This window comes from Balaenoptera physalus, assembly GCF_965194825.1.
Source record: "Balaenoptera physalus genome assembly, chromosome: 7".
In the NCBI taxonomy this organism is placed as follows: Eukaryota; Metazoa; Chordata; class Mammalia; order Artiodactyla; family Balaenopteridae; genus Balaenoptera; species Balaenoptera physalus.
Genome location: NC_138886.1, coordinates 122,058,905 through 122,074,305, shown reverse-complemented (window position 1 = coordinate 122,074,305; position 15,401 = coordinate 122,058,905). Strand labels below are relative to the sequence as shown.

Sequence of the window (15,401 nt, the reverse complement as noted above, 5' to 3'; positions counted from 1 at the left end):
GTTGTCAACTTTCACACTAGGAAACCTTGAATTCTCAGGTAATTGGGATCTCCCACCTTTAAATTCATCTTGTACATACTAACTTCCTTTCCCTTGTAAAGAAGGTTATGGTTTTACCGCTATTCTAAATGTTGACATTTTAATACAATGTACAATGAGGGATCTCCCACAGAGAACTCACAAAATATCAGTCTTCCACGATTGTAACTGGAAAAAAAAAAAAAAGCGTTCTCATTGTTTCCCAAATTTTGAAGAAAATATGTACTGTCACTCCCAAACTTTCTTCTTTTCTCTCTGATTTTTCCTAGTTCTCTGTGTTCGAGACAAACCAGCCTATTTTGCTTACAGATTATATAGTGCAATCCATGTAAGTATGAGCCACGTATTTTTAAATTTCTCCAGAAATCATGTCTACTTTCTCAAAGGACTAGTTTTACTTCAATTATTTAAATATTGATTCCCATATTTGAATTTGTATGCAAATATATTAATTTCAAAGAAAATATGCTCCAGTGAAGAAATATATTATACACCAAAATGAGACCCAACAAATAAAGATAATGCTCTGCTTTCTGTATCAAACAGAGGTACCTAAGAAGTATTCCTTGGGGCCTCTCCCCCCAAGGAGAAGTGCTTTAGCACTTCTTAGCGTCTGGAGAAACTGGTAGGTCCAAATGCTTTTACCGCATATGAAGACCACCCCCTCATACTCAGGCGATTACACAACATATGGCATCAAGCAGAAAATGTCAAAACACTACAAACTCTCAGAAAGAAATGGCTGCATTCCTGAACTTTAAAAACACAACACGTGAGTGGTTATTTTTAAACATAAAGTATTATTTTAAAAAACACTTAAAAGGAGACAGCTAGACAACAATAAACTCTAAAGCTATTTTTGTAATTAAGTGAGAATGTTTTTTTAGTTTCGGGTGATAGTCAACTGCACATCTTTGGTGCATTCATTTTCAAAGAAACAAACACTTATGTGCATGAGACAATGCATATCTCATCCACAATGTGCACGAAAATATTTAGAAAATGAAAAGATCTCATACAAATCACTATACGTGTCATAGCCCTGAAAACTCAAAGAAAATCATTAAAAACAATTCAGTGGTACAATAATTTTATGGGAGTGTTTTATCCTCAAAGTAATTGTTATAGACCAACTTCTTAGAGGTAGCCAGCAAGCTTGGATAATATGCTAATCATCAAGAATATTTTATTTATTGATTTTTATTGAGGTACAAGTATTTTTTATTAGGTACAAGAACCCACGTATCCTCAGAACGCAGGATGAAGATCAGTACTCACTGTCCTCTGCTTCTTTTTGATTCTATTTCCAAGAATAAAGGTGGATTTGATTAACTGTATATTTAAAAGTGTATTGGGCAAGGATATTGGATGACAGCAACCGTTTCCTTCTCCAGCAAAAAGAAAAGATTCACTTGTGAATGACCTTGGGAAAATAATCACATTACTCTGATTCCAATTATGCCCAAAGTGAGGGCCAGTTATCCTAATAATAAATAAAAACTCTACCCTTGCTGTGTGTGTCAATGCAAAAAGGAAGGTATGTGTACTCACGAACAGTTTGCAGGTACAGCAGAGGAGTGTATATTCCAGTAATCAGAGTGTTCATATACAAGGGCCTCCTGCCAATGTCAAGTATTGTTCAAAAGCTGTTTTCACCAGCTCTCACCAAAGAAAATCTCTGTTTTTCTCCAGTGTATTCCAAGCGAATGATACACAACTTAAATATGGGAAGTTGGTTGGATCATTCATTTTCATCACTTCAAATTATGGAAAAGTTTGTTAGTAGGTCTATACCCAAAACATTCAGACATCAAAAATTAGCTGCTGCTTCCTGGCCAGTGGATGTCACCAGTACTCCATTTGAACAGACAAGTTGAAATTGCTTTGCGGTTCGTTCCGGACCTAGTACACAAAAAGGGATGGCTGTGTATTTTTCAGTATTGGAGGTTAAATCAGCAAATATTTTGAGTACCTGGAATTCTTACTTTTACAGTTTTCCACAATAAGCAGACGATAAAATAAAAATATAACTGCCGTCTCAGAAACGCTGACGTTCATCTAACAGAGTTGGGACCCACCTCCCAACCCAGGAAGAATTTTTACCTAGAAAGAGCACATGATCAGATTTGCATCTTAAAATGCAGCGTTCAGGAGACAGTGGGGAGGTTGACCAGGTTTAAAAGGGAGAATTATAGAGTCTCAGACATAGAAAACAAACTTACGGTCGCCAGGCGGTAAGGGGAGAGGGATAAATTAGGAGATTGGGACTGACATATACACACTACTATGTATAAAACGGATAACTAATAAGGCCCTACTGTGTAGCTCAGAAGACTCTACTCAACACTCTGTAATGGGCTATATGGGAAAAGAATCTAAAAAAGAGTGGAGATATATATATATATAGATATATATGTACATGTATAACTGAATCACTTTGCTGTACAGCAGAAGCTGACACAACATTGTAAATCAACTACACTCCAATTAAAAAAAATTTTTTTTTTTTAATAAAAGGGAGGATTATTGCAGAGTCAGGTGAAGTGATGAGGGCCAGCATCAAGGCTGTGACCCTGGAAATAGAGATTAGAGGGCATTTAAGAAGCAGAGTAGATGGACCACTTCACTGTGTGTGTACAGTGCGGGGCGGGGCGGGGGGCGGGTCACAGAGGGGAGGCAGAGTCTGAGTCAGTGCTCGTGGGTGGGGATGCCAGGGCTTGAGGAATACAGGACCAGGAGCACAGGGCCACAGAAAAGAGGATGAGTCGATTTTAGAGAGACTGACTTTAAGGTGCTGTTTCTTTATTGTTTTTCTCCCCTTGGCTGTGTCTTTTAGGACTTTGGTTTCCATAATAAAACCGTGATCAGGATTCTAATTGCCAGAAGTGAAATAGACCTGATGACCATAAGGAAACGATACAAAGAGAGATATGGGAAGTCCCTCTTCCATGATATCAAAGTAAGTCTCCTATTCATGATTTATTTGCACCCATATCTGATCCTTTTCGAAACTGAAACAAGAGCTGTAATTTAAGTAACTTCACGGTGGAATCTAAAAAGTTAAATATTCTGGCTGGGATCATCTACATTAGTAGGTCAGGCAGCCTTAGTGCACCAACAGGTGAGAAAAATCCCTTCACCTCGGTGACAAAACTGATTCCTCTTTGATGTGTTTTAAGCAAAAGTCATTGGTTTGTCATGTAAACTATCCATCCCATGATCATGTGATGAGGCTCTACGAGCTAAATGCCCAAGAATGATGAGCACCAGGAAGAAAATGTTTTGCAAGAAGAGCCCATTAACTGTGAAGAGCTTTCTGAGATCAGCTCTCCTGTGTTGTCACAGGAGGGGGCAGCCAGTCAGATCCCATCACATGGGTGCAAAATTCTGCACATTGCCATCCCATGAGCCCTTGAAACTCATGCCAAGAAGCAGTGACTCAGAAGTCAACAGGCCGGTGGTTTCTTCACTCTGATACACCTAAGCTTTAGCCTGGATTTTGATAAAACCTAGCAAAGAATTATCAGAATATGTAGGACCATCTATGTAATTTGGGGCACCCCATGGAAAATGAAAACATTTGACCCCTCGTTCAAAAAAGTATAAAGAACTTCAAGATGGCACCCTCAGAGCAGTAACCCAAGCACAGGGCCCTAGAACGTATCTTAATGTATATTTTGCACATAGCTAAGTCCTGTTACCTTGTCCACGTTGTTTCCATTGAAATTTGCAATTGCATAAAATAGCTTTTTAGTTTATTGAAAGATACGGAAGAAACTTGACAACCCAAGGAGCAAGAGATCACACCACCCAGAAGACCTTGTAGGCCCTCAGGAAGCTAAAGTGGTTTCCAAGAGGAAGGGTTAACGGAGCATTTAAGAGACATCTTCCTCCTTCGTCTTTGATAAAACTCTCCTTACAGCCACCTTCAAAACCTTAAACTTTTAGTGGTGCTAAACATTTCTCATTGAGAAATGCGTGTCATAACTCATTTTCTAAATGAATAAACTAGTTCTAATACCTATACAGCAATTAACGACAGCCACCTCAAAATCTACTAACATTCACATATGATTAATGCAACTTTACTACGTGCATTTAAGGCAGTGAATTATAATTACACAACTTTGTGTAAGAGAACATGGATGTGAGAGTTGACTTTTAACAAAGATAAGTTTTATAATTCCTTTTATTTATTACTGTCATTTTTTTTGAAAAACTTGGAAACTACGGAAGCATGATAAAAGGATTAAAATGGCCCTAATTCTCCACCACAGATAACCAATAACAAAATTTTTTTGTACATGTTTTCTTTCAAAAAATGTTTTACTACCTAAAGAAATATTTTTATTGAATCATGGATCCCACTGTAAAAGTTCTAAAGTACATAAACTACCCCACATTATTATTTATTGCTTTTTACTTTTTCACTATTATACATAATATTATGGTGTATATTTTGGAGCATAAGTCTTGGGCTCATCAATAATTGATCATTATTTCCTTAGGATAGATTTCTTGAAGTAGAATTTCTGCATTAATGAGTATAAACATTTTTAAGCCATCTGAGGCATATTGCCCAATCTGCCCTCCAGACTCTACACTGATTTACAACAATAAATGAGGACACCTCTTTCAAGTTGAGGAGAAGATTTGATTCTACTGGAAGTTATTCTTCTTATAAAAACACACTAGGGTTCCATCAACTTTATATAAACTTCGTTCTATTGATTATAACCATGGTATTATTTTTCAGTAACTTCCAGGGAATAGTTCTCAGGGCATATTAAATATTTCGATGAAAAAAATAAATAATTTTTGAGATGCTAATGGCCCATGGTCTTTCATTCTATAGTTCAGAGGAATTATGCTTCTTTTTAGAAATACTGTGACACTGTATTTCAAATACATTACATTTTCTTCTTTTCAGCATTTCGCTTCAGGGCATTACGAGAAGGCTCTGCTTGCCATCTGTGCCGGTGATGCTGACGATTACTAAATAAAAAGAAGGATTTGGAGGATGCACTCATTTTCAGAGACACGTCAAAATATAGATTCTGTGATTAATGTGCATTGCTAGTAGCATTATTACAAAACTATAGAATCATATTTTCTTTTCTCTCTTTAAAATTATTCCAAGAATAATTATTATCAATAGGTCATTCAAGAAAAACCTATTGACAAAAGTGTATGAGATTGGATTTGCACATAGCTAAATCAGAAATTCGTTAGATTGCGTGTAACAGAATAATAAAAGACATTATTGCATTGAAATATGTTATTTAATGTGAACCGTCAATTCCCTACAAGGAGCGGGTCTGCTTACAGCCGTCCCAGCATGCTGTGGGAGGTGAGGGAAACGGGGTGCATGGCCACCCCCTTCCCCACTCGAGACTCTGGACAAACGCAGTAAAGCCAAAGTGAACATCTCAGGCCCCTTTAAATGAAAATAAAGATATAAAACAGCAGAATACAGCCAGATATATACTTGTCAAGCTTAGCTGTGTAAGAGACTTAGATGGAAAAATAGGCATGTGTGTGCACACGCGTGTGCGTGAGTGCTGTGTATTTGACAACCACTCTGGTAAAGGCAACATCTCTAGCTATTGCTGTTCCTGGCATTAGTGCCTAGCCAGCCACTTGCCCAGGCAACGTCAGCAAAGTCCTGGCTCCTTGTTTGTCTTCACTGCTTAACATCAGCATCAAAACCTATCTGGGAAGTAACTGTACGATTTGTACCATTAGTCAAGGCTGTTCCCTTCTGTGTCTGAAGATTTGGTAAATTAGGAGCAGCAAAGAAAAAGTACTCACTGAGTCAGATTTGGGGGAGAATCTAGTTTGACGCCACAGTCTAGCCAAGAGCAAAAGCAGGGACAAAGATGGGTGAGCCCACGACAGAGGGATAAGCTCCCAGGATATGCAGGGGGGACACACAAATGAGGTCACAGAAAGCAGCAGTTAAGGAAGGCAAGCAAGGCAAATGTGGACACGCAGGCAATAAATCTAGACGTACTGGTGACGCTGGCGGATGTGCTTTATTCCACGTGGAACACTCTCAATGGCTCACAGCCTAGTCTCTGTAGATGTGTCCCCACTGGTCTCAGGGACATGGAAAATGTGCTCAGAACCTGGGGTCTGCCTGGGGGAAGAATGCAGGACATTTAGAAACATGCAATAATTAGACATCTGAAACTACTTTCAAGAGTTCAGCTCACTGCTACAGTGTATAATGTATAATTTTAACTTGGGTTTTATTTCTGTCTTTACAAAAAATCTTTAGCATTTCAAGCCAAAGTAGTAATTGTTTGAGACATTTAGCATAGCTATTACACAAGCTAAAACTCTTAAAAATGTTAGAATTCCTAATGAGAACTTGGACGTCTAACGAAAAACTTTCCACCCTAAGATATCTTTACATAAGTTGTTCAATAAATTGTGAAATCTATACTTTAGTTAAGTAATATCTTTTACATCTCTAGCACAGCATGAAAATCAAATCAAAAACAAATCTGGGGCTTCCCTGGTGGCGCAGTGGTTAAGAATCCGCCTCCCAATGCAGGGGACAAGGGTTCAAGCCCTGGTCCGGGAAGTTCCCACATGCCGCGGAGCAATGAAGCCCGTGCGCCACAACTACTGAGCCTGCGCTCTAGACCCTGCGAGCCACAACTACTGAGCCTGAGTGCCACAACTACTGAAGCCCGCGCGCCTAGAGCCCGTGCTCTGCAACAGAAGAAGCCACTGCAATGAGAAGCCCACGCACCGCAACGAAGAGTAGCCCCCGCTCGCCACAACTGGAGAAAGTGCGCACGCAGCAAGGAAGACCCAACGCAGCCAAAAATAAATAAATAAAATATATAAATAAATTTAAAAAAAAACAAAAACGAAAACAAATCTGGACTTAGGTAAGAAGAGATTTATTGGAAAAGACCATTGCAGTAAGTGGAAAAGCCTACTGCAAAGGGAAAACACTCTGACCATGGGATGTGCAGGGGTCTCAAAGGTCAGCAGAAAAAGATCTTCAATTTATAGAGATTAGTAAACAAGGCTGGAAATGATCAGGTGCGGGGGAATGGGTGTGTGTGGTGTGATTGCACAGTTGGCCTCACAGTGACCTGGGGTTGGGGCAGGGACAGGTGATCTGGGGACCCCTCCGGGCAGCTTTCAGGAGGAGCCTAGGGGTGGATTAAAGTTCAGGGACTTGCGGGGCGGATGGGAGAAGCCTGACTAATATTTGGTCAAGTTAGCAGGTATTTTGTCCAGTTGGTCAGCAGAAGAAATCAGTTCAGCTAATCCTTTATGAGACAAAGCATGAGAATTTGGAGGGTGTGTTGAGGATGGTCATAGGGAACAAGGGGTTGTTTGCAAGCCTCCTCTTTGTCATGCAGGAAGGGGCAGTGATCCACGTCCTGAAACACAAAGGGTGGCATTCTGGCTATCTCTGTCTCCTAGGCGCACAGGACTCAGGAAAATTGGACACGGTCAGGGTCGTTCTTTTCTCCCAAGTTTTCTGTCGAATGCTTCACTTAGTTGTTTAAATGCCAACACAACGTTGTCATCTTCGTCATCGCATAATTCACTTAGTGAGATCCTGTACGAGAATGAAGTGTTTCAATTACTATCATGGTTTTTTGTGCTTAAAGACGTTCAGCTGCTTATAGGAGTTTCACATGCAGGGGCATTTACTCTACCTGATGGTCTGAGTGACAAGCACAAAATCTGTTATTAACTTAAATGCATCGCCCATGTTTAACCTACAGAAAAAAAGAGAGTAACATTACAGGAATACATTTTGTTTTGATGGGTTCTCAATCTACAGCCAAGGAAAAGATAAATTACCACTGAATTGCTGGCCCTTCCAGAGACAAAATAAAGCCAGACGTGGAGATACCTCAGGACATACCCCTGTGCTTTGCATCCAGAGCCTTACTCTGTTCCGTGTAGCCCTAAATTGACCAAACTAGTAAAGAGGCTAATCGTTTGGCTAAAAAAGCATGACTTTTAGTGCTCTTATAGAGTAGCCCATTATTATGACCAAAGTTGTTATTTTACATGTTAAAACAGTGCCAAATGTGAGTGATGTCACCAAAGACGGCAGAGCAGGCAGAAGGAGGGACCATCCCTGCACAGAAACATCAAAAACTCAAGCAAAAGCTGCCAGAAGGGTGGAAAATAAGCCAAGGTATAACTCGGAGTCAAGAACAGGTTAGAAAAGTAGGAAAGCGCTGAGACATTTTTATTCACCCTTTCCCCACCCTCCTTCCAGCTTAGCATCAGCCTTGTTTCCCAGTCCCCGAATCCCCAGGGAGCAGAGCCGGCCTTGTTCACCTGTCTGTCCTAACCTGTCTGGGAGCTGCAGGAAGGACTGAGGTGAGGTGCTTGTCTTTGTTCAGCCGAGCTCAGAGCTCAGTCAGGGAGGGAGATAGCGAGGCAGCTGCCGAGGGTGAAAGATGACAGTTGAGACTGTCGACTGTAAAAAAGGCACAGCGTGAGAGTTGTGAGTTAAGTTTTATTTGGGGCAAAATGAGGACTAGAGCCTGGGAGACAGTGTTTCAGAGAGCTCTGAGAAACAGCTCTGAAGAGGAGGAAGGGAGGAGGACAGTATAGATGTGATTTTGGTGAAGGGGGAGTACATGCAATCAAGCACATATTTTTTGCAGAAGGCTTCCACTAGTCTCATGAAGGTTACTGTTGGTCATGAGGAGCAGACTTCACCATGAAGGATTTTAGTGCTTTTCTAGATACGAGGAGATGCAAGAATTGGGCTCATAAAATCTTCTCCTCAAAATATCTATCTGAAGACCTGTTCCACCTGTTTTCCCCAGAGCCCAGAGTGCCTCATTTCTGCTCTCCACCCTGAACTCCTTTCAGGGGGTGCTGAAGGTCAGCAGCTGCTGCAGCACATGATTTGATCCTTGCAGAGGTAGATGGCAAGTGCCAATTTGTAGGTGACAAGACAAAACAGCTGAGTAACGAAAACCTCTGAGGAAAATCTGGGCGAACCCACATACATCGGGGAATTCAGACAGCCATGCAGATGCCTAGGGCAGGACGCATGCTTAGAAAAGACCTGAGAAGACCCCAAGCCTTCATTACTGCTGCTCCAGGATGAGTGCAAACAGGACATGGGGGTAGGGTGAGTCATAAAAGGCTTCAGTGTTGAAGGAGATCCCAGCACAGAGCCAATCTGCAAAGAACGGAAGGAAGATTTTTCTTTCCTTTTCTTCTTCTCCTTCTCCTTCTTCTTCTCCTCCTCCTACTTCTTCTCCTTCTCCTCCTTCTTCTCATTTTCTTCCCGTTTCTCCTTCTCCTGCTCTTCCTCCTTCTTCTTCTTTCTCTTCTTCCTCTCCCTGTCTCTCCCACCCCCTCTCTCTCCCCCCACCCCGTCTCTCCCACTCCCCCTTGTGTTCAAAAAAATCTCTGTCCAAACACTAGCTGAATACAGTCTAAGGAAACAAGGACTTCAGGGACTTCCCTGGTGGTCCAGTGGGTAAGACTCTGCACTCCCAATGAAGGGGGCCTGGGTTCGATCCCTGGTCAGGGAACTAGATCCCGCACGCATGCCACAACTAAGAAATCCGCATGCCACAGCTAAGAAGTCTGCATGCCGCAACTAAGACCCAGCACAGCCAAAATAAATAAATAAATAAACAAAATTTTTTAAATTAAAAAAATAAAGAAACAAGGACTTCAGAGGCCATACATGATGAACAATATACACAGATTTTTATAAAAATAGTTTAGAAAAGTCACTAAACCAAACAACGCCACAGCGGACCCCTAGAAACATAAACCCTGAGAAGGGAGACAATTCCAGAATTACCACATTATTGTATTCAAAATGTATAGTGCTCAACAAAAATTTATGAAGTGTAAAGAGAAACTAGAAAGTATACCCACTGACAGATAAAATTGCCAGAAACTATCCCTGAGAAACAAAAAAGAGCATAAGACTTATTAAAAAAATATATCAAAATGGCAAAAGTAAGTCCTTCCTTATCAGTAATTACTTTAAATGTAAGTGGATTAAATTCTGCATTCAAAAGATTGGCAGAATGAATTAAAAACTACATAATCCAACAATTTACTGTCTATAAGAGACTAATTTTGGATACAAAGATACAAAGATGTTGAAAAGTGAAAGAACAGAAAAAGATACTCCATGCAAATAGTAAATAGAAGAGAGCTGGGATGGCTGTACTAATATCAGAAAAAAATAGACTTTAAGTACAAACTGTTACAAGAGACAAAAAAGACATTATATGTGAATAAAAGGGTTGATTCATGTAGAAGATATAACACTTATCTAGAAGATACAATAAACATATGGACCCCAAATAACAGATCCCCCAAATATATGAGGCAAAACACTGACAGAATTGAAGAAAGAAAGTGACAGTTCTAAAATAGTAGTTGAAGGGGACTCTGAGAGGGCTCACGCCAAGGAGTACTTCCCAGAACTTCTGCTGCCAGTGTCCTTGTCCCCACAGTGAGCCACAGCCACTCCCCGTCTCTGCAGGAGACCCTCCAACACTAGCAGGGAATCCTACTAGACAAGTCCAGTGGCTCCAGCAGTCACATAGAAGATGTCTGCTCATCATTCACTTGTCTAAGAAAATTTCACCTCATGTATTGTCTCCCTCACTGGAATGCCAACTCCCTGGCAGCAAAGGCTCTTTTCACCTCTGTGCCTCTAGACTAGTCCTTAGAGGAGTGCCTGGTATATAGGAGGTATGCTTGGCACATGGAAAACTCAATGCTCACTGAATTGCTACATTCTGAAGAGAGAGATTTTCCAAAAATAACTAGAGTCTAAATGGCAGCTACTCAATAATGAAACTGGGTCATCAGTAGCCATCTACAATTTGGCAGAAAATATGTTTAAAAATTAATCTAAGATAGCAGGAAACTTGCTCAAGCCTCTTAGATAGCCTCAGCCACCAAAGGGCAGACAGCAGAAGAAGAACTATAATCCTGCAGCCTGTGGAACAAAAACCACATTCACAGAAAGATAGACAAGATGAAAAGGCAGAGGGCTATGTACCAGATGAAGGAACAAGATAAAACCCCAGAAAAACAACAAAATGAAGTGGAGATAGGCAACCTTCCAGAAAAAGAATTCAGCATAATGATAGTGAAGATGATCCAGGACCTCGGAATAAGAATGGAGGCAAAGATCGAGAAGATGCAAGAAATGTTTAACAAAAACCTAGAAGAATTAAAGAACAAACAAATAGAGATGAACAATACAGTAACTGAAATGAAAACTACACTAGAAGGAATCAGTAGCAGAATAACTGAGGCAGAAGAACAGATAAGTGACCTGGAAGACAGAATGGTGGAATTCACTGCTGCAGAAGAGAATAAAGAAAAAAGAATGAAAAGAAATGAAGACAGCCTAAGAGACCTCTGGGACAACATTAAATGCAACAACATTCGCATTATAGGGGTCCCAGAAAGAGAAGAGACAGAGAAAGGATCAGAGAAAATATTTGAAGAGATTATAGTTGAAAACTTCCCTAACATGGGAAAGGAAATAACCACCCAAGTCCAGGAAGCACAGAGAGTCCCATACAGGATAAACCCAAGGAGAAACACGCCGAGACACACAGTAATCAAACTGGCAAAAATTAAATACAAAGAAAAATTATTGAAAGCAGCAAGGGAAAAACGACAAATAACATACAAGGGAACTCCCAGAAGGTTATCAGCTGATTTCTCAGCAGAAACTCTACAAGCCAGAAGGGAGTGGCATGATATACTTAAAGTGATGAAAGGGAAGAAACTACAACCAAGATTACTCTACCCAGCAAGGATCTCATTCAGATTCGATGGAGAAATCAAAAGCTTTACAGACAAGCAAAAGCTAAGAGAATTCAGCACCACCAAACCAGCTCTACCACAAATGCTAAAGGAACTTCTCTAAGTGGGAAACACAAAAGAAGAAAAGGACCTACAAAAACAAACCCAAAACAATTAAGAAAATGGTCATAGGAACGTACATATCGATAATTACCTTAAACGTGAATGGATTAAATGCTACAACCAAAAGGCACAGGCTTGCTGAATGGATACAAAAACAAGACCCATATATATGCTGTCTACAAGAGACCCACTTCAGACCTAACGACACATACAGACTGAAAGTGAGGGGATGGAAAAAGATATTCCATACAAATGGAAATCAAAAGAAAGCTGGAGTAGCAATACTCATATCAGATAAAATAGACTTTAAAATAACGAATGTTACAAGAGACAAGGAAGGACACTACATAATGATCAAGGGATCAATCCAAGAAGAAGATATGACAATTATAAATATATATGCACCCAACATAGGAGCTCCTCAATACATAAGGTAACTGCTAACAGCTATAAAAGAGGAAATCGACAATAACACAATAATAGTGGGGGACTTTAACACCTCACTTACACCAACAGACAGATCATCCAAAATGAAAATAAATAAGGAAACAGAAACTTTAAATGACACAATAGACCAGATAGATTTAATTGATATTTATAGGACATTCCAACCAAAAACAGCAGAATACACTTTCTTCTCAAGTGCGCACGGAACATTCTCCAGGATAGATCACATCTTGGGTCACAAATCAAGCCACAGTAAATTTAAGAAAATTGAAATCATATCAAGCATCTTTTCTGACCACAACGCTATGAGATTAGAAATGAATTACAGGGGGAAAAAACGTAAAAAACACAAACACATGGAGGCTAAAATAGTAGTTGAAGACTTCAACACCCCACTTTTAATAATGGATAGAACATCTAGACACAAAATCAATAAGGAGAGGAATGACTTAACACCATAAACCAACTAAACATAACAGACGTATTTCAAAGACCACACCCAACAACAGCAGAAGATTACACTCCTCACAAGCATATCAAACGTTCTCCAGAAGAGACCATAAGTTAGGCTACAAAACAAGTTTTAATACATTTAAAATTACAGAAGTCACACAAAGTCTTTTCAGACACATTTCAGAGCACAGTGGAATGAAGCTAGAAATCATTAACAGAAGGAAAATACGAAAATTGACAACTCTATGGAAATTAAACAGCACACAGACAATGAGTCAAAGAAGAAATCACAGGTAAGTTAGAAAACAAAGACATATGACAGCAAAAGCAAAGCATACCAAAACTTATGGGATACAGAGAAGCTGCTCAGAAGGAAATTTATACCAGTTAATGCCCAAATTAAAAAAGATGGAAGATCTCAAATCAGCAACCTAATTTTACACTTAAGGAACTAGAGGAAGAAGTGTGATCTAAAACCTAAGCTAGCAGAAGGAAGGAAATAATAAAGATTAGTGTGGTGGGAAATGAAATAAATAATAGAAAAATAGAATCAGTGAAACAAAAGTTGGATCTCAGAAAAGATCAACAAAATTGACAAAATCTTTAGCTAGATTGACAAAGAAGAAGAAAGAAGATGCAAATAAACAAAATCAGAAATGAACATAGGGAAAGATGCTACAGAAATAAAAAGGATTATATGAGGTTATTATCAACAAATAACATTACAACAAAATGTTAGATAATCTAGGTTAAATGGATGAGTTTCTAGAAATATACATATTACCAATACTGACTCAAAAAAATAGAAAATCTAATAAAGCTGATAGTAATTAAATAAACTGAGTCAGTTATCAAAACCCTCTTAACAGAGAAAAGTCCAGATCAGCTGGTAGTGAATTCTACCAAACACTTAAAGAAGAATTAACACCAATCTTTTTCAAACTGTTGCAAAAAAACAGAAGAGGAAGAAATGCTTCCTAACTCATTCTATGAGGCCCATTTTACCCTAATACCAAAACCAGACTAAGACATCACAGGAAAAGACCAACTTCTCTTATGAACATAGATGCAAAAATCCTCAGCAAAGTACCAACAAACTGAGTCCAAAAGTATATTTAAAAGATTACACACTATGACTCAGTGAGATTTACCCCAGGAATGCATGGATTATTCAACATGAGAAAACCAATCAATGTAACACACCACATTAATAGAATAAAAGAAAAAAGCCACCAGATCACCTCAGTTAGTGCAGAATAAGCATTTGAAAAAAAGTCCTTTCATAAAAATACTCAGCAAACTAAGAATATAAGGGAACTCTCTCATCATGATAAAGAACATTTATGAAAAGCTCACAGCTAAGGTCAGATTCAATGATAGAAGACTGAAACATCCTCCCTAAGATCAGGAACAAAACAAGGATGTCTGCTTTCACCATTGCTAATCAACATTTTACTGGAAGTACTAGCCAGAGCCCTTAGGTAAGAGGAAGAAAAAGAAGGCATTCAAATTGGAAAGGAACAAGTAAAACTCCTTTTTTCACAGATGGCATGATCCCATACATAGAAAATGCTGAAGAATCCACAAAATAACTATCAGAGCTAATAAACAAATTTGGCCAAGTCATTTTGAGTACAAGATCATTTTGAGTACAAGATCAATACTCAAAAACCATTTGTGTTTCTACATGAAAGAGAGGTACTTTCTGAAAATAAGATTAAGGGAAAAGTTCCAACTGCAATAGCATGCATAAGAATAAAATACCTAGGAATAAATTTAACAAAGGAGGTCAAAGACTTGTACACTGAAAGCTACAACATTGCAGAAAGAAATTAAGGATGACCTAAAAATGGAAAGATCCTGTGTTTATGGATTGAAAGACTTAATATTGTTAAGATGCCAATAGTACTCAAAGTGATCTACATATCATTGCAATCCTTATCCAAATTCCTACAGCCTTTTTTGCCTTTTGTGCAGAAGTGGAAAAGACAATCCTCAAATTCATATGGAATTACAAAGGACCCTGAATAGCCAAAACCGTATTAAACACAAAGAGGGTTGGAAGACCCACACATTTCACAAGCTATAGTTATCAAAACAGGGCGGTACTGGCATGAGAATAGACAGACTAACGGAATAGAACTGAGAATTCAAAAATAAACCCACATATCTGTCAGCTGAGGTTTGACGAGTTACCAACCCCATTCAGTGGAGAAAGAATTCAACAAATGGTTCTGGGGCAACTGTAAATCCACATGCAGATGAATGAAGTTGGAAACTTATACCATACACCAAATCTATTCAAAATGGATCAACAATCTAAATATAAGAGCTCTTAGAAGAAAACATAGGGAGAAATCTTCATGACCTTGGATTTGGGAATGGATTCTTGGATATGACACCAAAAGGATGAGTAACAAAAGAAGAATTAGGTAGGTTGGATTTCCTCAAAATTAAAAATTTCATGCATCAAAGGACTATCAAGAAAATAAAAGATAACTTACAGAGTAGGAGAAAATATTTGCAAATAACTTACAGAG

The 15,401-nt window shown here is 39.0% G+C and overlaps 1 protein-coding gene across 1 annotated transcript in view; it reads left to right on the top strand.

The window, feature by feature from the left end:
- ANXA10 (annexin A10) overlaps positions 1-7,498 on the top strand; it is a gene marked incomplete at its 5' end in the record, with an annotated part of 42,013 nt that extends 34,515 nt beyond the window's left edge. The window contains 3 exons of the mRNA XM_082471425.1: positions 309-367; positions 2,876-2,998; positions 4,970-7,498. Coding sequence (XP_082327551.1) covers positions 309-367; positions 2,876-2,998; positions 4,970-5,038 — 251 coding nt within the window. The 3' untranslated portion in view covers positions 5,039-7,498. The remainder of the gene's footprint in view (positions 1-308; positions 368-2,875; positions 2,999-4,969) is intronic.
- Between the last annotated feature and the right edge of the window lie 7,903 nt (positions 7,499-15,401).